General features: G+C 40.6%; 1 protein-coding gene across 3 annotated transcripts in view; it reads left to right on the top strand.

Moving 5' to 3' along the window:
* LOC117135136 (rap1 GTPase-activating protein 1) overlaps window positions 1–22548 on the top strand; it is an 81146-nt gene that overhangs the window by 24640 nt on the left and 33958 nt on the right. For 2 of the 3 annotated variants that reach the window (XM_033295190.1, XM_033295191.1), the window contains one exon: window positions 17766–17964. In XM_033295190.1, coding sequence (XP_033151081.1) covers window positions 17766–17964 — 199 coding nt within the window. Of the gene's footprint in view, window positions 1–9835; window positions 10265–17765; window positions 17965–22548 lie in introns of those variants that run through there. The other variant, XM_033295192.1, reaches the window with a different exon arrangement.

Below are 22548 nucleotides of genomic sequence, written 5' to 3'. Positions count from 1 at the left end.
GGGAAAAGACCTTAAAAGCGTGTAATTTAATTTAATGCAATGGCAGCCGAAATAGCAACAACATTTACAGAAAACAACAAGCCCAAAAGCAACAACAAAGCGTGGCGCGTGAATAAATGTGGAAAATGTTGCAACATTTCGACCATTTTGGCTTAAATGCGATATATGCGATGCAATCGCCGCCAAATCGCTCAACCATTCAGCAGGTGGGGAATGTGGTGGGAGGGAGGGGGTACATTTAACTTATATCACCGACAACAAAACAAAAATTTGTTACTGCTAATAAAGTTGTTGGTAACAGCAGCAAAGTGGCTCCAAAAACTGATGCCAAAAATCAACTGAGCAGTGCCGAAAACACAACAATAAACTATTGCTCAACGAAAAACACAACAGAAGAAACTCCCGGCGAATAAAAGAAAATTAATAGGCGTCTTTGACTGTTTCGTTGTTTACTTTTGTTTTTATTTCATATCATTGTTGTTTTTGTTGCTGCCTTGGAGCTCTTGGCCAACAATCGGAAGTGCAAAATTAAAACCAAGACGAAGAGCGGCCAAGAAGTGGCCGAAAGGCAGACAAACAGAGGAAGTTGGAGAGGTGGAGCGGAAGCAATCGGGAAAATGGGAGTGATGAGGAGAGGAAGTGTGTTTAGTCTGCCTGAAGTCTGACCCCAAGTTTGAACCCTTAGAAGTTCACTTGGTAATTAGTTGGTATTGCCACAGTCCGTTTTCCAAAAGTCAACTATTTCCAACGAATAACTCTTAAGGTTTCATGGCTTCAGAATGAATGTTGCAAAAGTAGCCACCGCTCAACCAGCTTCCTTTGTAGAAATTTTCACAAGAAATTCATAATAATCCAATCAAGAAGTTCGTCTTTCTAATTTTAAACAACCCAAACTAATTGTGTTTTTCGATTTTCTTTTTTACTTTTAGGTAAGCAAATGATTTCAAATTCTCGGAACCTGATTGCTTTGGATTCATCGATGTGTAATAAGTTTGCACCGAAAACCAATAATTTTCCCATGAAGCAAATAATAACTAGCTGTACCGCCTTGTTTTTCCCCTCAACCATCCGTTCCCACAAAACTATACCGAACTCGGAAAGCGTCAGGCGAAACACTCTCGAATCACGGCGACAGCTTCCGTAATTCAATAAATATTTTATTGTATTCAATATTTGGTTGCCGATATGCAATGTTCATTCAGCGGTGAAGTTGACAATATGGGTATGTTCACTATGAACAAACGTTTGATTTCAATTACTTATGTATTCAGAGCCACTAGAAAATTAGTACTACCTTGCATTTCCCCTAACTAAACTAATTGAGAATCGCATAGTAGGGAAGCAATGGTGCCAAAAGCTTGCCGAAGCGGAATAACTATTTATATAATTTATTAAATTCCCATTAGAGTTTTGTAGGCATCCAAAATCTTTTGCGGATAGCGTATTTCGAATTCCTCTTAAGTTTTTTGAATCCATCTCATTTTTGCCCGTTGGCAGTTCGCACTGTCCCGCATTCCTTCACACTTTTCCGAATATTATTTATGTTGTTGACAGGCGGCAAACGATGAAGCTGCGACCAAAACCGAAACATAAAACCGCCCACTGTCGAACAGCAGCAGCCAGATAACGGGACATTGTGCGAGATGCGAATTGCGAGTTGCAAACTGCAAAGCTGCCACAGGCGCTGTCGGAAAGAGATGGCACGCCCCCATCCATTACCGCTCTACCCATCTCCCTCTGGCTGGGATCTCTTCTTCATCGGCTTGAACCTCGAAGTTGCAATATTGCGAGCACTTTATTGATAAATGTGGTAATGTGGCAAAGATGCTGCGTGCCTCAGATATATATTTATGAAAAGAGACACTGGGGAGGTGGTGGATGGCAAGGTGGAAAGAGATGGGCACACGAAGATAGAAAGAGGTGGATATACATATGCCACAGAGCAATATCAAGTGGTTGGCACAAGTGTTGTGGGTTTGCCTGTCAGATAGGCGACAACAAATAATACAAGACATATATTCAGGACGATGGAAAACTTTTGTTGCCATCGCAAACGCAAAAAAGATTCCCGATAAAACGTGAGAAACTTGTCGCCAGCCAGGCTCTTTGATAAGAAAGTCATGGGACTGGGAACTTGAATTGCAATATGCGTATATTTTACAACGTGCGAGCATATTTTATCGCTTCCAGTGAACCCTTACTCAGTCCGGTCATGCGTTTATGCCTTCACAAAGGGCGATGCTTCATGGCCTCCTGGGAAGAGATCTTTGAGTCTTTGGAGCCTAAGGATTGTATTGGAATATCAGGCTCAGTTCAGGGAACCCGGCTATTTTTGTAAAAAATATATCTTATGTGATTAACGATGCAGCAGATTCATTACTTATAGCGTCTTTTAGCAAACAAGTCCAGTGTCAATTTTTTAATTGAAAATACAAGTGGCAAAAGATGTAACAATTATGAATCAAGCAACATTTTGATTATAATTTTTATAATTAAATAACTATGTTTTTTTTTTTTTTGTAAGAAACCTTAGCACAAATATTTTTCAAATTGCGGTAAAAACATGTTAACATGTATGTTGTAATTTTAATTATAAAGCCTTAAAAAAACTGCCACTAAGTTCAGCAAAGTTAATACTTATGATAAAAAATTCTCTTTATTGCAAACCTTCAGGCATCTTGTAATTCAGTTCGAAATTAGATTATGTTTTTGCTGAGGGAATTTTAAATAGAGCTGTGTACCCAAAGCCTACCCTTTAATCACTTATTTTGTATCCTCTTTCCTTTGCAACCTTCCCCCCTTTTCTAATTGCAATGTGGCCAGAGAGAGAGTTTTATTAAATGGCCTGTTCCCTATGCCCAGGAGGCGATAAATATTGCAATAAAATAAATTGAAGTTTAATTAAAATGGGCAGACCGCTGTCCAAGTTGTACCCCACCACCTGTCACACTCCCACGCTGGGCAGAATATTTGCCAGGAATAAAGAATGCGTAATAGTCGAAATGAGAAATGACCAGTCAAAGTGGAATGACAAGGCAGAAAGCCGGAGAAGACAGAGGGCGGAACCACTGGCCTCAGGGGTCAACAAAGAAAGGAAAACTCGGTGAGGGAAAACTCCACAGAGCCTGTGTCGTCTTCCTCTTCTTGGCCACAGGTGTGCCCAAAGAAATAGCTTTTCATGTTGCGAAGGCGGAAAATAAAACATTTCCATAAATTTGGCACAAATTGAAGTCTATTTCGGGATGCAGGAGAGCCCAAAAGCCTGTGTGTCTCTGACAGAGCAAATATTTGGAATAATTTTCTCCATGAAAACATGGCAATCAAATTACGAGTGAAGCACACACTTAAAACTCATTAATAATTAAGCTTAATTCAATCAGTGTACCAGTTCAAAATGTAGGCTATAAGCCGTAGACGCAGATACGGCAAAAGCAATTTTAATTAGTAGTGATCAAGAGGCACTCAGGTGACACCTGAAGAGCTGCTCTAAATGGAACACTCCCGTTTCTCAGACACCTTTTGAGGCCACCCAGGTGGAAGAGACTTAAAAGCCAGCCACAAAAGGTGGCTTTAATAATGAGCCAAGGAGCACGGCCATAAAACGCTGACTGAATGGTATCTGCTATGCAAAAAAAAGAAAATAAAAGCCCCATGCCTATCCATTGAAATTAATTAAAATATTTTTGTTTGCCATCAATTATTGCAATTTTCCCGCCGCTAACGAGCCAAAATGTCAGGCAATTAAAATTCAGCTTGTGACAGGACCAAAATAAAAGGGAGGTGGCGGTGGGCGTGGCTAGCGTGTGTGGTCGCCATGTGGAATCCGCTAAAAAGGACAGTGCATTTTAACACCTGACCCCTGGCATGAGTCGGGCAAATTAAAAACACATTTTGTGACACGTTCCCCAATGTTTGTGTGTCTGTTTCTGTTCCAATTTCGGTTTTGCTTTTATCGGAAAATGGTTAGCACATGTTCAAGGGTGTTAAGGATAACACATCCCGGTCACGGCTCGTTACGCGCAGGAAAATTCATTATCATAAAAATATAATGATAAATGCATAAAACACTTCCATTTTCTATAAGCAGTGAAAAGAGTTTTAGGCAACATAAGATACAACATTTATTTGGCTATAACGTATCTTTACGATGTATTTTTAATAACATAATGGAAACCTTTCAAAACAGTACTGTAAGTGCTTCCTGAAATCGTAAAATCTATATAAGATACATATTCTACATAACTAGGTTTATCTGTTATATATATACCCATTTTAATCCGATCCAACATCTTCCTGAAAACCGTTTTCAAGATAAACCATCTGTCTTTGCAGAACTCGGTGCATTTCCTTCTTCAAAAACTTTTCCATTTTGGGCTTGGGTGAGCTCGTTTCTCTTCTCGCATCTTCTCTTGGAAATATTGCTAATATAATTTCATTATTGGCTTTCCTGCCAGCCGGTGGAAAGTCCAAGAGCTGAATTTTCCCAGCATCATCGGAATACATTCTGAAGAAGCTTTTCCACTTGTGACTTTTGACTGTTGGATGGATGACTTTTTGGGTGATGGCTGGGGAGGGGGCTTGGGAAATAACAGGAGTCCCATTCAGACCTATAAATAGCTTAAGCTCCTCAAACTTTCTGGGGGAAACTTTTTGCTATTTTGCATTTAGCCAGTGCAGAGCAATTAAATAGGAAAGGCCAACGCATAGAGAGGGAAAACAGCAGGACAGGAGCTCACTTAATTGAAAAAATTAACTCCGGACAACGAGCAAATACAAGTAGGCAAGCGAATGAGACAGAGGTTCCTTGAAATTGGCTTTAAAGGCGTGTGCCAGCAAATTTGCATGGAGCTCGCACACAGGACATTCGTACAGGACACACAAAACACCCAGGACATCCAGCTTTGAAAACGTCCGACTTCGTTGAACGATGAGTTTGTTAACGTTGATGAATGCTACCGCTCTGAGTTAGTTTCTGTCTGCTAGTATGCCCTATAATCTTAAAGGATATAGTACCATAGCATTTATACAATTTAAAAAAATTTCAGAATTCATTTTATGTATTTTAAGAACAATTATAAATTATAAATTATATAGAAATTATAAAATAGTATAGGACAATAGTTGGCAGAGTATCTAAACTGCGTTGAAACTAAGAGGACTTCAGTTTTTCCCTTTTAAGCAGTCAGTCTGCGTACTTGTAAGGACTCTCTACGGTCTCCTGCTCCTTAAAGTCCACTCTTTTACTCCTTTTCTGATAGAGTGTTCACAATACATTGTAGGGACACTGCACTGTTAATGTGCATGAGAGCATTCTCTGTGTGTGCCCACTGTCTGCGATTTGCTCCGGGGCCCGCATGTTGAATTTTTACTCCTCTTTTAGCACAGGCTCAACTTTGCCATCGTTTTGGCTCTTTAACCCCTCAACTCGACCTCATCGCTTTTATTGGATTCTCATTTTTCAATGCTATCTGAGAGATGTGATCGAAACCAGTTTGCCCCGACATTCGATGCCCCGATATGCAAATTTGGCGGGCAAATTAGTTTATTCGAAAACTGGTGAAATTTGCCAAACGATTGCCTGAAAATTTCTGATGCAGAACCCAAACATGATGCATTCTAATTATGCAAGAGCTCAGCCTTTCTGAATTGTTGATTCCCCGCTAGCTGTTGTATTCTTGCACTGTGTTTTCTTTGCTCCACTCCTTGGCAAAAAGTTGAAAAGTGTTCGGTGCACTGAGCGAAAATAAATGCTGAATGGGCATGCTTATAAACTCGAAGCGGCTGAAGAGGTTGTAATTTGGTAGGGGGCTGCTTAAATTTCATTAGATGAGGAAATTGTAAGGGTGAATTATAGCGGGGGAGTGGAAAAGGTAGTCGTGTGAACCTGTTCAAGTGCTCTGCTTGTTGTTAACGTAGCTATATCAAAAGGATTTTTCTTATCAGAATCGAAGATAGAATACCCAGCTCTACTCCTCTTCTACTGCATATTTTTAAAATTTTGCCTTACAATTGAATAATAAAACTTATAAAATAATAAATATATCTATAAATATATATATACCGAATATATCTAAGTCTTTCTGTCAGTAATACCCATTTATAACCTCCTGTTGGCTCACGAAGCTTCTCGCTGGCAAAGTTGATATAATATCCTTTACCCCAAGGAGCGGACAAAAAGCGCTGACTACTATGCCAACAGCAGCAACAACAAATACGACAGCGACGATGACGTTTTAATTATGTGTGCCTAGAGGAAAAGCGGAAAAGCGGGGGTTGATTTAGGGGAAAAGCCGAGACACTCGCGAGACAGTTTCAGCAGCATTTTGCATTTCGCAGCTCCTGAACTCGGGACGAGGCTCAACTCGGTTTGTTAATTTGCAAAGGGTTGGGGGAAAATGGTGGTAAAATAGGGGGTGGCTAGGAGATGGCGACAGGAGTGAGATAACCGGGGAATGAAAAGTGAAATCAAAACGGAAACATTGCAAAAATGCGCCAATGCAGCAAATTCTTAACTTTGGGGAGATGGGAAACTGCAGTAGAATGGGTCATTGTGGAGTCCATATTTCTCTACACTGAAATAAGTGAATATAAAAATGTTGGCTTGTATAATTTGTATATATTCGAATATTTACGCTTTTTTCATGCATTTAAATTAGCCTCGTCGGATTCCAGCGAAATCTGTATCCCGTAGCTTTAACCTCTCACTGCTCTATATTTTATTTTTCCCAAGCATTTGAGGCAATTTAACAAGCGTAACAAAAACGCGCACATTCTACATATGTACAGAACTAACTTGCATGAATATCTGCATAAAGCACAGTCACAATCAAATCAGCAGGAACATAATTTGAAACAAAATAAGAACATTTCATTTTAAACAAAATAATATTTTATTAGTATATAAAAAAATGTCTAAAATTGTTTTTAATTTTTTAATTATCTTTTTTGAATTAAATCGTGGCATATGTATTATTCTATCCTTAACTGTTTACACACGCATATACAATCAGCAGTAGAAATGTTTCCAAAGGGTGTCGTTGTCGCTCCCGTTTTGTGGCTGTTTCTCTTGCCCCCTTTTCACCCCCTTGAGTGGCCTTTGGGGGTGGTGAAAGGGGATGGACAGAGGTGGCAAAGAGGGGCGGTTAGGCGACGGCCTTCCCCAAGCAATTCCCATTCGAGTGAGGCCTCCACAACGTGGGTTAATGTACTTTGCTGCAGCGGCGTCTGCTTGACTGACAGCCTCCCTTAACAGCCTCTCCACCATCCCCCCCCCTTTCCACACACCCCCCACCACAAAGTCCAACTGGATGGGAAAAAATATTCAGAGCCGTTGAACATTTCTAACATTTAATTTCGTTTTGTAATTGCGGAAATTTTCATTGAAATGAATTAGCTTTTTCGTTTTTTTGGTTTGGCCTGGGAATTTGTTTGTAAGAGGGGGCGATCGAAGTTAGTCATGGGTTAATGTCTGCTATCAATGTCATTGTCAAATGGGGCTGGAATCAGGTGGGGGAAAGATTTCACGAACATTTAAAACAAAGAAAGAGATTCCTTTATGTATTTTGCCATTAATCACATTTAGCTATCAACTATTTATTATTTTTTTTTAATATTTTCGTTACTCAGAGAGTACCATTCCAATATACCATAATCATTGTTCTTTAAAACCCTTGTTACCACCTCCTTCACAACCATAAAATGCATCTCCTAATTTTATGCACAGAACCACATTTGTAACCTAATTTTATAGTTTATTTTGTCAAATTTGCTACGGTTTGTTTCTGGCCATTGCAACACATTAAAATTCATGAAATTATGTAAATTTTTTATTAAAAATTCACATTTCGGTCCAAAAAAAAGGGCTACAAATCAAACTCTGTCAATTGAGCGAACAAATCATAATGAACAAGGCTATGAGGCACAAAATATTGGACCAGAAATTATAAATTCAAACTCAAAAAAAAAAAAGTTTTTTATACTCACCCCTGAAAGGCAGAAACTGTGAGTGCTTTTTTTAGGGTTGAAAGGGTGAGGTGCGTCCCTTGCATTCCCTATTCAATTTTTTTTCCTTTTGGGGTGAGAAACGCGTGCGCAGGCGCCTTTGACACCTGAGATGACAATTAGAATAAAATAACACAGGGAGAGCCACCGAGAGAACCTCACTTTTTCAAGTGAGCTGCAAATTAAAAAACCATAAAAAAGCTAGGGAAAAAACTTCTTCAGAGAGCGAAAAAAATCTGGGTGGAGTGCGTCGTCGACTGGCGACATAATTTGCATAATTCGAAAAAAAAAAGAAAAGAAATAAGAAAAATAAACTAACCAAGAAGAAGCAAGCGGCAGCAGAAAGTGAAGTTAACGAGGGGAGGAAGCCTAGAAGCGAGCCCAAAGACGCTGATTATCATGATTATGTATGCAAACTCACACTCGGCACAAGAAACCAACTCGGGACAGGTCGAAAGACAATAGAATTATGAGGTGTTGAGCGTAGAGTGACTAGCGGAACGACCATTAAACCTCAGCCGGGGCAACAAACACGGGAAAACGGGGGAAATATGTGCAGGGAAGACGCGTATCTGAGGGCCTAGAAACAATAGATAGAAAGTTATGGCCAACATTGAAAAGCCGAAGATGAAGAGTTGCACTCCAGAATGAAAAGAAAAAACAGAAAAGGAAAACTAAACGAAAACACGGTTAATAAAGCGTTGCAAATGGGAGCAGATCGGAAATAGGTTCAGGTAAAATTTAAAGATGGAGAGTAACACCGGAGGAAGTGAAGCGATGGCTTGTCTTTAAGAAATCGAATTGAATTTTAATGATAAGGTTGAGGAGTTGCTCATTAGTCTGATCGTAAGCATTGGGTCAGCTGTTGGTTGCCTGGGCTCCCAAAGAAGTGTATGAAATGGGTGTTGCCTGTTGAGGCAACAGATGAACAGGTCGAAAAGAAGAGGCTATTAAGTCAACTTTAATTATTGCCTAGAGTGTAGGGGTTAAATTGGGATAGAACATTAGGATAGAACATAGGACATAGTTGAAGAAAACATCATCATATTTAGATGAGCTATGGCTCTAGAATACCAAACTATCAAACTTTGCCTTAATCATTTAAGCTACCACAGCACTATACCCTTTTATTTCCTGCTCACTTGCAATACGTTCATTTGATATCACACCCCTTGGCCACCCAATATCACTGTACTTTTGATATCTGATCTCTCAGTTCAGTGAGCCTGCGCCCAGTTCAGGTGTTAATGACTTATTCTACTGCTCTCACAAAGCGATGGACAGTTCCATTGTTTTGCATGTTTTGCATGTGCGACCAAGTTGGGTATGAAATTATAGAAGAGAACTGCCCGAACGGAATCGGAATCATAGGCCTATTGTTCGGAGCTGAAAATGGACAGGGGCCAACCCCAAAACGAAAATAAAACATAAAGCCAGGCCGAACCTTTCCTGACATGGTCGTATCCGGTACCGGTACCGGTATCAAATAATGATAATGCCAATGACTTGATAACGTCGACTCAAGTTCGCATCGAACATGCGATCGAACAGTGTGAAAACGAGTCGGTTCTTGAAAAAAATATATATCAGAGAGTTGCATATGTTAAGTTAAAAAACATAGTGCACTAGCTAGCAACCTTAAAATATAAACCCATCAGTAGTCTTATGGTATGATGATACCATTTCTTTCCTTAGTGATCGAACATGTTCGTTCTCTTCAGCCCACTGTGCAACGCGATCGAACATGCTTCAAAGCGGGGGTTGAAACTACAACTCCGCAGTGCTACAACCACTTTTGCCAACGCACAGAATTCAGTTTGAAAACATTCTTCGTGCGGTTAGGTTGTACATATAATCGGGTTCCGTGCCGATTCAGTGGGTCAAGTTCGCGGGGAAAATTACGAAAAAATAAACTGCGAATCGAACATAGCGAATGTATCTCGAAGATAACGAACAAAGACATTGGAATTCAACCGAGTTTAGTTGATCGTATTTAGTGTTAACTTAACTGTGCAATATCTACGGATAAATCCGAACAAATAGTAGCTGGGAAACTGAAAACTACCTGCTTGTGAAAAGAAAAGAGCACATCTTGACCTAAGCATACAAAAAAGAAAAGTGAATTAACCTAACCAAAGGAAGAGAACACATCTACCTGTTCGAAAATCTCAGAACTGATCTCAAACAAAATGAAATATCTAACGAATACACACAAGGAATCCTACACATTGGTGGCACGCAAACGCTACATGAAGAATCTGCTGTACGTATACATTCCTTGCAAGGATATACCAAATTTACTGAGCTCCTTAAACAATTAGATTTTAGATCTATGAATTGCTTCTTTCACAAATTGAACTAGTTTATTCATTTAAAACAATTCAACATTGATCTCGTTTCCAGTAATTTATGTTTGCCTTCATTGGCCAAACAAAACCCATTGATTACGCTTCAATATCTCGGCATAAATGTCATGTAAGCAAATATTGACAAAATTCCCTCTACCTTCTATTATGTCGCTTTATGTCGCTTTGTGACATATGCAAAAATTATGCAAATTGTTTGATTCGCCATTTGAATGTGCAGTGGGCCCTAATTAGCCCCGTCTGCCTGCCAATAATGCACTCGACAGGATTTCGATTTGGATTGCGATTGGGAGGAAGTTGGGAGTGCGCCCTAAATAAGCATAATGCATAATATATGCAAATATCCCTCACACCACAGCGATAGTGTTTTTTTTTCGCAAACTGCCAAATGTCATTTGTTTTTCGGGGTTTGTTTGCTCGGCGTGAAACACAAACCGCAAAAATCGCGAATGAGTTATGGATTATCGGGATGTAATAAGGGATATTCTAAGAATCTACAAAGATGCCATTTTCCAGCGCACCCTTAGGTCTGAGGAAAACCTTTTTGTCAGTTTCTTAGGCTGTTTTGTTAATTAAATTTATGATTAATGAATGATGGTGTTGCTGCTGATGATGATGATTTTCCCATTTCCTTACCTTAACAGCTGTGAGAGAGAGGGGTAACGAAAAAATTGGAGGGAAAACGTGTAAGGTGATATGGCTTAACCCTTTTGTGCGTTTTTTTTCGCACCCTCGTTAGGCGTTTTTTTTGCGGATTTATTTTTTGCCAGTCAGCTAAGTCAACAGAGGAACTTCTGTGACTATCAATTGGCTGCGATCGGGTAAAAAATCTATAAATAAGAAGAAACCGTTAAGCCAATCCCACATATGCATATCCGCCTGGCCAAAATGGTTATTCGCCTCAGGGTCCAAGATCTCTCGCAGTGGAGTTCAAACAGTGCGCAGACGTGCAATCGTAATGTGCCCAACTACAACTTCAACTCAACTTAATTTTATTTGGCCCGCACCCAGACAACTGTTTCCTTGGAGGGGAGGGGAGGGGAGGGGAGGAGGATTCGGGTCTTAACCGCCGGTAGTAAATGGTCAAAAGACATGCAAGCAAACAGCAGCCAACATAATTAGAAGTCTGCAGTTGTGGAGGAAGTTGCATTAGCAGGCAATCAAAATAATTCGAAGCGTTTTATTGGCCGTTGATTGTGGAAAAACGCGCGCAAGTCGCGGGCATCATTTATGTACGCAACGTTGCTTTGATCTTAGTGTAAATACAAATTTAATTATTTAAAAAACTTAGTAAGTAAGCAGTGATATTTTGAAAACTCAAAAATAAATCGAATTTTCAAGATACTTGCATGAATTCGGCTAAGCGCGCATAAAACGCGTGAAAGTCGCTTGGAAAACGCTGTTACTCTTCCGTTGCATGCGAAATTCATTAGAGCTTGCATTAAGTTCTATGTTGTTAGCCTTGTTAAAAACGTAATAAATACAAGCCCACAAAATGCAATGCCAACATAAGTAGGGGCGATAGTTAAAATATATTGCTTCTGCAAAGTCGCGTGTAAGTCGCTCGCTGGCACTTCCAGCGGTTTTAAACGCGCTATCAGCGTGTTTATCCCCGGAGTGCGGTAATAATTACCCGACGACGTTTAACCCACTAACACAGACTTGCCTCACATTGGCAATTAAGTATTTAATTAAATCAGCCCGATACGGCCATCCATCAATCGCGTCAAGCCGGAAAGCAGTCAATCCAGCAATCCCTCAATGTCGCATCTTTGTCAGATTTTAGATTTTCGACTGCGGCGGAAATGTGTTGCGAATTTCCACCGGGGCGATTACAATGGATAATGTTTATTTTTAGTTGGCCGACATGAGGCAATCCCGCTATGACAACCCACATCGTTCAAACGGCACGGCAATAATTGGAAATTAACGAGACCCCGAGGCGAAGATTTGACACCAAAGATTGCAAGTCGCGACCTTCCCGTTGTCGCCCACATAATATTCGGGGAGTCGGGAACTTAGGTAGGGGGAGGGAGGGGGAAGTTGTATGCCAACCTATTAGCCAAAGTCATAAAGCCATAACGCTATGACTAAGGTGTGCGAACACGACACCTGGCCAAAAGGAAAAGCGCGCCAAATATTTTGGTCAACGATTTTTGGTAAGGTGACAAAATGGGGATGTATGGAAATAGGGAGCTATGGTTCGGCACGAGCGATATGATGAAGCGCGTGCCTTGCTCGTATTAATTCCATGCCAAGGAACTTCGCTACACTGCAAGAAAAGAATGTTTAAACCAAAAATATGCTACAACCAAATATTACAAAAAACTTCAACCCACTTTTGGTAGTTTTTAAAAATATGCAAACAAATACATTTTTATTTAGCTTACATCTTAAATCATTTTTCGTTTTTATATATCTTGAAGGTGATGAGTTATTTTTTCGAGTGCAAGGCAAAGGGAAGAAGGCCAAGACACAAAAAGAGCCTTCCATGGCCTTATAAATAGCCACGCTAACTGACTGACTGACTGACGCTCTTCATTAATATGCAAAGTGGCTCAGCTGGAATCGTCCCACCCCGCCGTCCAGCCCTCTTTTGCTATCTATGTAGTAACCCACCTGTAAGAGGCATTAAAAGTATCAACGTTTAAACGGTTATTACCAGCATTTTTATGCTGCATTTGCACTGGCCAAAACGGGTGGAAAACATGGCCAACAACAGGTTGTTCTGAACCCCCTTTTCTGTAGTTCTCCAACGACAGCAATTGCGTGTCAAATTGAACTTGACTGGCGAACTAAGTGGAGGAATCGCGAGAGAGGTATATTAAAGTGTGACGAGGAGGCTTCTTTGGGGAAAGGTGGCCAGAATAAATGGGTTGTTGACGGTGTTCAGTCGCCTTTTTCGAATATTTCCATATATATGTACGTTCTGCATATTTATCAAGACTTTGGCATAAAGCCCACGAAGTGGGGGTAATTATGCAATGACTCTGTTGGTTATGGTGGAAATCAACATGGTTCCTTTTAATTGAAATAATTAGTTGGCGAGTAATGGTATTGAATAATAAGAATAGCTTAGAGTGGGGCTTAAACTTTGCCCCTAGCCATTTTGTAGCATTCAATAAAAAATACTTGACTTAATGAACTTAACTTTAAGCTATCTTAATAAAAAGTTTCATAGGTTACAGCTTCAGTTGAACCCTTTTCTAATTCTACCAAAGGTCATTTCTAAATGTCCCATTTGAAAATCATCCCAAGTGAAGCAATAACCTCTGCCGTTATGATCGTTTTATAGCCGAGAGTTCCTGGCCCTTTTCCCTTCCCTCTTCCCTTCAAAACTGACAGCAATTTGGGTCTACTTAGTCCCATAATCTCAATTTAAATTTAAAGGGATTCTGGGAAAATCCTTTCCACTGACCGCACACACAGCTGTTCCTCGTAATTTTCTAATAAATATTCCTTATCCTTGGCTACACTCTCACTCAAACTTTCTTTTCTGCGATCGTGCAGCAATAAATTTCCTAAAGCTGTCAGCAAATAAAATGAAAACAAGTTCTGGCAAGAAAATGCCTAGGAAATTGTGTAATTTTTACCCCAAAAAAATGTGAATAAATGCGATGGACGATTAAAAATATGTTAATCAGGCAAGGAACCCGATTCGACCAATAAAAGTTTTTCTTTTTTCCAAGGCGTCGTCGGAGAAAACTTTTCCGGCAAATTTGTGGCTAATTTATGAGACCAACGCAGGTAGGAAGAAGAAAAGGGAAATGAGCTGAGTCTAGAAAGGCTTGGCTGTACCAGGATAAGAAAAGGATATCATCTTCGCTAGACTTCGAGTGTCTGGAACGTGTTGCATTTATGAGGTTGAACGAAAGGGGAAACGGGTTCTTTTTATGTGAGCATTGCACAACCCCCTTATAGGGATTTTCCCTCTCCAGAAGACAAAGGAAAACTGGGCAGAGGCAAGTTTTCCACCCGGCAGCGGAAATGAGAAAAACTTGTGCGCGAATCCTTTTCGCTTGCATCTCAGCGGCTGTCTTGGAACTAATTTTAATGACAATTCACGAGGCGCGGAAGTCGCGACATTCGGGATAATGTGAAAATGGGCAGAGGGAGGAGGAACCACTGGCCAGGCAAAGAAACGGGGTGTGGCCAACCCTGGAAATGCAGATTTTCCATTTCCCTAAAATTCTCCTTCCGCCACTCATTTCCGTGGCTATTTTCCCAGCGGTTACTTCGCAATGTTTGGCAGCCATTAATCATAATCGCGTAAAACGGCTTAGCATGCAGATTTGGAAAAAAGTGACCTTAGAATCTAAAATAAAATCCTAATTCCTTACTAAACACTGAAACTTCGGTTCGTACTCATATAGAGTCCTTCACAAAATGGGAACTTGTTTAAATTAATCAGTTACTTTTATAGGTTCTTACCCTTTTGCACAAATTAAATGTTAATTTATTGCCTTTTCCACTTGGTTTTTAGTTGAATTTCCAGGGGACATTTTGGGATAGTATTAATTACAGGGTGCTGCCCTTATTCTCCGCCTGACCGGTACAACGACCCTTGCAGGACCTAACTTTGACTTTTTGGTGCTATGCGAGTGTGCGAGAGTATCCTTTGATATGTCGCCTGTCCGCTTATCGGAGCGAGTGCATCGCTCCCTGCCTTTCTCCCTTTCTCCCGGCCATTTCCCCGCTTTTCTCCAACTTCGATGCTATCTGTGAGTGCTCTAGTTTCCAGTTTGCCTGACCCATTATTAGCTGTGAAATGCATGAATGTCTCTGTGTGTCCCTTTGTCCTTTGGGACTTGATTTCCTTGACGTTGGACATTTCCTGTAATTTCTCACTGGGATATATGGCAAACACACACACACACAAACACATAGAGTGGGAAGAAATATCTTTGGAAAATCGTTTCAAATTAGCGCCTGGGGAATGGCCAAAAAACAATGTTAAAAAGAACTTGACTTGCCGCAGAATGACATTTCCCACTGTGCAAGTGTTCTTTTCGATTCTCTTCCTGTGCTATTTTCTGGTTCTTTTTTTTCCGGCTCAGCAAAGTGGTTTTCCCACGTAGCATAACCGCCACTCTTTGGGAATATATTAACCCAAAAGTTTTGTGGAAATAACTCTATGTACTCCTAGCCATAGTACCCTTTCTTCTTGGATTTTTGAAGCCATCTATCTTTCGCTGTCAGCACCGCTTGGCTTTGTTCTATGCTCTTCTCTGGGTCTCGCCGTGGTAATTGTTTTACTTTACTCAACCACCCAAAACCCCACCCCATTTTTCCACATCTTGCGGCTAAACTTTAAACACGCGCAATGCGCTGCGCATGCCAAATGAGTGGAGAATATCAAAAAATAGGGGGTTTCGGTGGGTGGTGCCCATAAATTTGCATTTAATGAACATTTTCGAAAAGCCCTAGAAGATGCCGCCCCTCCAGAATTAACGCTTTTTGTATGTCTGTAATGGGTTTTAATTATGTGGGTGGTTGCATATAATGAGGTAGCTAAATGAAAAGGTTTTTTCAGCGCAGGCGTCACCGCAGTACAGGAAACGTCTGTTTGGTGGGTGTTTTTCTTTCTTTTTTTTTCCGTATGAAAGAAATATCTACAACTGCATCAGATTTCAGTATAACTGTAGGTTAAAACCCTATTCGCAGCACATCATCACCGACCCATTGTTGGGCCATTTTTGCAGTTGACTTCTGCAATCCGCATCCTCGGTTTCACCCTCCCCCTCTCTTCGGTTACCGATTTGATTTCATTGCCATTTGTCGAACAATTCATGTGAAAAATTGTCATAAAAATGCTATAAAATTGTTTTCGTTCCGTAATTTGAGCATGCTACTACAAAAATAGTTGTAAAATCGGTGAATGCATGTTGCACAGCTTGTAAAGCTTTAGAAAGATGAGGAAAACAAATCATTTGATTTATGACACAGAAATGGATGAAAAGCAGTAAAAACCATTGATGGATAGGATTTTATTACCTTGGAAAATGGGTTAAGTTCGGTGGGAAATTGGGTGAAGGTTAAATGCATTTTATGTGTGAAACGAAATTGTAAAATCATGTTTCCAACTATCGTTCTAAAAAGCAAGTAAAAACTATGCAATATTGTTTAAAGAACATTTTGCGATTTACTTTGTGAGTTGTATTGTTGTATATTATTGTATATCTTTTTTCGCTATATCCACATAATTTCTCCACTCATATCCAATTACACCCAAATATCACTTTCACCGCCACTTTGCTCGCAACACTCTTGAAAACTATCAACACGCAGTCACATTCGGAGGAGTCGAGCCCTCCAACTTCAATCGGGCTCATCACAGTCTTGTCTTTGATATCCTTTTCCCATAACTGTCATCATTTCGTATGCGAGCTCCATTTGGTTGGCAAAGGGAATGGGTAGGTGTTAATTTACGAGTGACAGCAGCGAGCTCCTCCTGTTAAAAATAAACAGAGATGTGAGCCGGCGAAGAGATTCTCCTCGGCTATTTGGGAAAGTGTGGAGCAGAGGAGCAGCTGCAATAGCAGCAACGTTAAAGGACCTTGCACAACATCAGGGTAAACATCCTCCTTTAAGTTTTATGTGTTCATTTCGAGGCGTTCGTCGTTTGTATGTCAACATAAACTTCACAAATAAAAAGCAAGAGCAAGCTGCTCACAAAAAACATGCGCTAGTGACAATAAACTCGAGAAAAATATGAACTCGCAACTGAACAGGAGAAATATGTTCAAGTGGCCACTCATAATTCTGAAAGAGTGCGTGAGAGCTGCTCGAGATGTTCGAAGAGTCAAAGAAAAGGATTCAGGATATGCAGAGAGTTCTTGACTTTCAGACGAGCGAGTCTAATAAAGATTTCTGTTAGGAGAGTGGAGAATGCAAAAGGGTATATATGTGAAATGGTTTAGAACTCAGTGAAAGTTGTAATAATGCATATGCAGGATATTGTCAGTTAAACTTAACTATATTGAAATACGGGAAACAATTGAAATCAAAATTTCCCAACGCAGACTGTTAAGTAAACTTCATTCATCGTCTAAACGTTCTTTTTTACGAATCCATCGATGGTTCTTTAAGAATACCTCCATGAGCTCTCAAAGTCAGGAAGTCTTGAGCACTGTAGTGGCACTTTTGATCGTGTTGTGGGAATAGCATAAGTTGTCGTGTAGACCAAACCAATTCTTAACCCCTCGCAGTGGCAGAGGTTAACCCCTGTGGGCCACTTGAGTTTTTGCTCAGTGAATCGAACGAAGGAGGTCTCCTGTCTCCGAAGCATGAAGAGATTGCGTGCTCGCGAATCTGAAGCTCAGCTGTGCCAACTCCAGCTCCAGCGATTGACTCTTTGCGTGCCGTGTTATTAACCCGTTTCCTGTTTTCCCATTGCAGACGTCAGCATGCCTTTATGGCCAACACACAGAAGCAGCAACCGGCGGGCGGAGGAAGTGGCTCTGGCAGTGTCACCCACAGTCCGGAACGCCTGCGCGGAGCCACCACAGCCACCCAGGATCTCTTCGAGCTGCTCGAGCGTGTGCAGTGCTCGCGACTCGACGACCAGCGCTGCGTCCTGCCCGCATACTTCTCTCAGGTGAGTAAAGAAAGTTCCTCGAGCGGAACCCTTAATTGTTTGCAGGTTTCTTTAAGGGGTTTTCAAAAAGAAATTAAGTTGGTCAAAACTATAGAAACTAAATTGGCAGTGCAGAGCAAAGGGAATGTATATTTCTAATCGTAAAATGTATCTAAACTATTGATACCCGTTATTTGGGTTTAAGCTACAGCTTGAGTTCCTCTAAGTTCTTTCAACGGTAGACCACTCCTCCATGTTATCAAGATAGACCACCTCTTGACCTACGACAATGGGCTGGCAATTGTCCAACGTTGGTCATCGGCCCTCTCGGATTCGCCTAGTCCCCGGGCATATGCTCCACTAATCTAAGTGTGTGTGATGGACTGACCCATAAAAGTCCAACTTGCAGTTGCCCATATATGTACCTCAGTACCTCATTTCCCCCACCCTATAGTAGTAAAAATTTCATTTTACTGCTGCCAAGCCATAAAAATTGCCAATGGGACAATGAATGGAGTATGGGACGAAGGCAGCGAAATGGTGGGCGAACCTATATCGAAACAAAGAGCCACCAACAACAATAATACCTCATGTGAGGAGTCCTATGCCACCATCCCCATCAAAGAACAAAAAAACCTTCAACGACTTTACCTTTCCAAAACATCTGTATAATTTGACATAATCTGCGCTTTGTTGTGGTCTTTTTGGGGTTCCGTCTCCTGGTTTAATAGGCAAATTGTTCGGCAGTCATGGGTTAATTCATATGGGTGCGGGTGTGTGCTGCCAGGGATTAAGTGGTCGGTTGCTTGGTGGGTTGGTTGGTTAGTTCGTTTGGTTGGTTTGATGTCAATTTTTACGATTCAGCTGCGGTCTTTGAAGTTTTTGGCAGCTGTCAGGTGTGGCTCGGTCAGTTCATAGCAAAAAAAAGTCTTGATGAACAGATCGATAGTCTGTTAACGCGGAGAGCTAAGAAAAACTTAAAAAAAAAATAAAAAAAATTTCTAGGCTTGAAAATTCAAATGCAATCCGAGAATACTTTAAGCATGGAATATTTGTTTATGGAAATATGCTTTTTCGCGATCCAGCAAGAGTTTTTCAAAAGTATGCTTTAATAAATATTCTATAAAACTTTTCAATTTAATTCAAAATGTAGCATACTTTCATTGGTTTGTTTCGTTTGAAGCTGAGTGGCGCCATGTGTACATGCGTCGGTTGTTTTGCGAACTAAAATGTCAAGTTGCGCCTTATAACCGCTGTTGGCGTTCTTCGGCGCCATCTATTGGATGTTGTGCGAACCTCTGTGTGATGCGGTACCAAAGAGCCTCAAAGAGTGGAAAGCTCTGAAAATTATGAGACTCAGCTTGCTGCAAGTTGCATATCACTGTTTTTTGTTGCAGTTGTGTGCAATGCATTAAGAAAAGGATATTAAAATAAAACAATTTTTTAATGCATATTTTTACCTTAACTTAAAAAAAAACCTAAATGAGCAAAACATATATATATATATATATATTCTTTTATAACTTTACCCGCCTGTGCGTTTTTAGAAACTCCATTTAAACCATATAGTTCTTGTTTCAGTTTTGTCAACTTTCTAGAGCATAATCCACTTGGCCTTTTTAAAGAATTATATCGTTTCCTGTTTGGCCTTTTCTTAATCTTTTGCTTTTTTTGTGCAGCCCACCCGTTTGCTAGGCAAGTCTTTTCAGATTTTAATTTAGTTTTCGCAACAATTTCGGAGGCAAACTTTTCTATATCAAAAGGCTAAGCAGCCGACCCCTCACCCCCTATCCACAAGTGGTTTTTGTAGTGCAGCAAAGTGCAACCCGCATCCCTTATTCCTCATCTCCGCCTCGAAACCCAAGCCTATGCTATATTTTCTCAAGATGCAGCCTTCTCATCCACATTCGAGTGCCTTTTATGCAGGCTCTCCTTCGGTAAAAGTAAAATAAAAGGGGAAAAAGCAAAGGGGCGAGTCTGGAGGAAAGTCTCGTCTAGCATCTTGAGGCAAAACTGGGTTGACTCTCAGACCGTGTTTGAAAATTATGTTTGCTCAAGTTGGTAAAATTGAATTTGGGCTAAGGCCAGTGGCTGTCAAACTGTGACGTTTGGCCACGTGCCGTGAGGAAAATCATTCCTGAGTGTGAGTGAGTGAGTTTTCCCCCTGGAGTTTTCCACACTCTGCATGCCGTTGTGTACGGAATTCCAGTTATGCTCCTCGCAGCCTTTTCTATTTATTTTGCTATTTTTTTTTTACTTCCCTGTGTATCTACGCTCCCTATTGTATAGTTTCTCGCACGTTTTTCCATTGCATAGTTTGGGGCTAATAAAGGTTGGCCTGGGAATGTTTAAATTCCGTCCGGTACCCTTTACCAACCAACCTTGCCTTCTCTATCCTCAGCGGCTAATTAAGCTGCCCAAATATCAGTTGTTACGGGTTGGCATTTTTCTACACTGGAAATAAGTGAGGGATAGCACGGACGGACATTTTCAAAATTTGTTATAAGAGTCATTATATTTGACACACCACTAAGATATTTTATTTTCTTATCACATATTATTGTGAACTTACATTTTGAACAAATAAAATTCTTTTTTCGTTTGATATGAGTTTTGTTATTTTCAAGGCATTTTTTGAGGGGGAATGAATACAAATATTTGGCACATCATTTTTTGCTAGTCTTTTGTAAGCGGCTTTTTCCACCTTTTGGTGCATTCCCATGAAGCCGGAAATCTGGGGCCCTTTGTTTTATGGAGGAGAACCCTCCGCCATCTAAGATTCGCTGGAAATTTATGCACGAGTCCCGCTCCTCTCGCTTTTCTCCCCAATTCCCTTCCTTTCCCATTATAAAAATATACTTTGGCCATTTCATTTGGGTTGCTTTGGACTTTTTCTTGCATATTTTTCACGGACTGTGGCTTCGGTGTTTGCACCATTCCCCCCTCGTCTTTAGTCGCACACACATTAGAAGTCTCTTATGTCTTTGTCTCAGTTTGTGGTGCTCGCCGAGTGCAATTTGTCTGCCCGCCTCTTCTCACTCTTCCTTTTCCCTTCTCATTACCCCGCCGCTTCCACTCGCCCTCTCCACTCCCCTACTCACAGTTGAGCAGTCACTGGCGAGCGGTGTGGACTTGACTCCCAGCGAATGCAACGAACGTTGAAGTTGTTAATTGCGATGGTCGTCAGCCGCAACGACAAAGTCTCCATCTCCGTCCGTGCAACCGCCTCTTTCGAAAACTCAGTTGCTGTCTCTTTCGCCGGCTGGAGGTGCCTGAAAACCTGGCCGAAAACAGAGGAAAGGCCCGGAGTCCGCAGACCGGAGCAACCTACTCCCACAGTCAGCGCCATGAAAATGAGCTGCATTCACAATCGGAGAAACTGCGAGGGGAAGAGCGATGCACTGGCCATAATTCACATATACAATATTAAATTACGCATAATGTAAACCGAAATAAATGGTAATCTTATTATGTTTATGGGAAAATAAGTTCATAAAAAGTATTTTTGACTGACTTTAGGACATAAGACTTTTACTTTTACTTTCCAACATTTTCTAGGATCGAAAGAGAGCAAGAACTTTTATTACCAAACCATTTCTTCAAGTGTAGAAACAGACAGAGACACACTCACTCACGTATGGATTCTAAGTCAGAAATGTGCGATGTTTATCACCATCATCTACCTACACGTATCCGTACCGCGGGCCTGTAAATTATCCCAAAAAAAGCAAGCAATCCGAAAAGATACCCTGAATACATCTATGTGTCTCTATCCCTCCTGCACTGTGGCACTTAAAATTTATAATTATTTTCCGCTTGTTGCATGCGGCCTCTCTATCTTTCCCCGTTTACTACATATCTCCTTCTGCCACTCTTCAACTTTGCCATGTGGAAATCTTTCCGTTACTCATTCGTGGCTTTTTAATTTCCTCTTCTATGGTCTTCCCTGCATTGCGAACAATGCAACTTTACTTTAAAATATTTTCCTTCGGCTTGCCTTATTTTTTGGCGGATCTCTGACATTAACCTAGGGCCGTGTCATCCACCCACAGGCCCCCGCCCATGGATACCCTTGGGTATCCACTCCTTACCCCCGTTTTCGCTGTCTCTGATGTTTACCTTGTTGCTGCCTCGCTGACTTCGTTGTTGATTGCCAGCTGACAGTGGCAGCAGCCACAGAAATAAAGTAAAAAAAAAAAAAATAATAAAACCGGGCAAACCTCAACTTAAAACTCTTTCACATGGAATTTAAAGCTCTGCGGCAGATTTCAGATGCGGGCTCAGCATAACCAATTAACCATGAGAAGTGCTCTGGAAGCCAGCGATATCTATCTTTCTGTCTATCCATCTTTCAAAGCTAATATCCATCTACTTGGGCAGATATGAGTTTATTAAGCGAGTCATCTATCTGCACTACAAAAGTGATTGCAGCTACTGACATGCATATTGCTAATTTAATCAATTAATATCTTTTAATTGAAGGTATCACTCATATTATATTTAAATTTAATAATATTTTTTGTTAATAACTAGTTTGTGGAGAGATCTACAAACTTATATCTACACCTATCTAGAGAATCCAAACAAAAATAGTCTTTATTATTC

This window comes from Drosophila mauritiana, chromosome 2L (assembly GCF_004382145.1).
Source record: "Drosophila mauritiana strain mau12 chromosome 2L, ASM438214v1, whole genome shotgun sequence".
Lineage (NCBI taxonomy): Eukaryota > Metazoa > Arthropoda > Insecta > Diptera > Drosophilidae > Drosophila > Drosophila mauritiana.
This window is presented reverse-complemented; position numbering and strand designations above follow the sequence as displayed.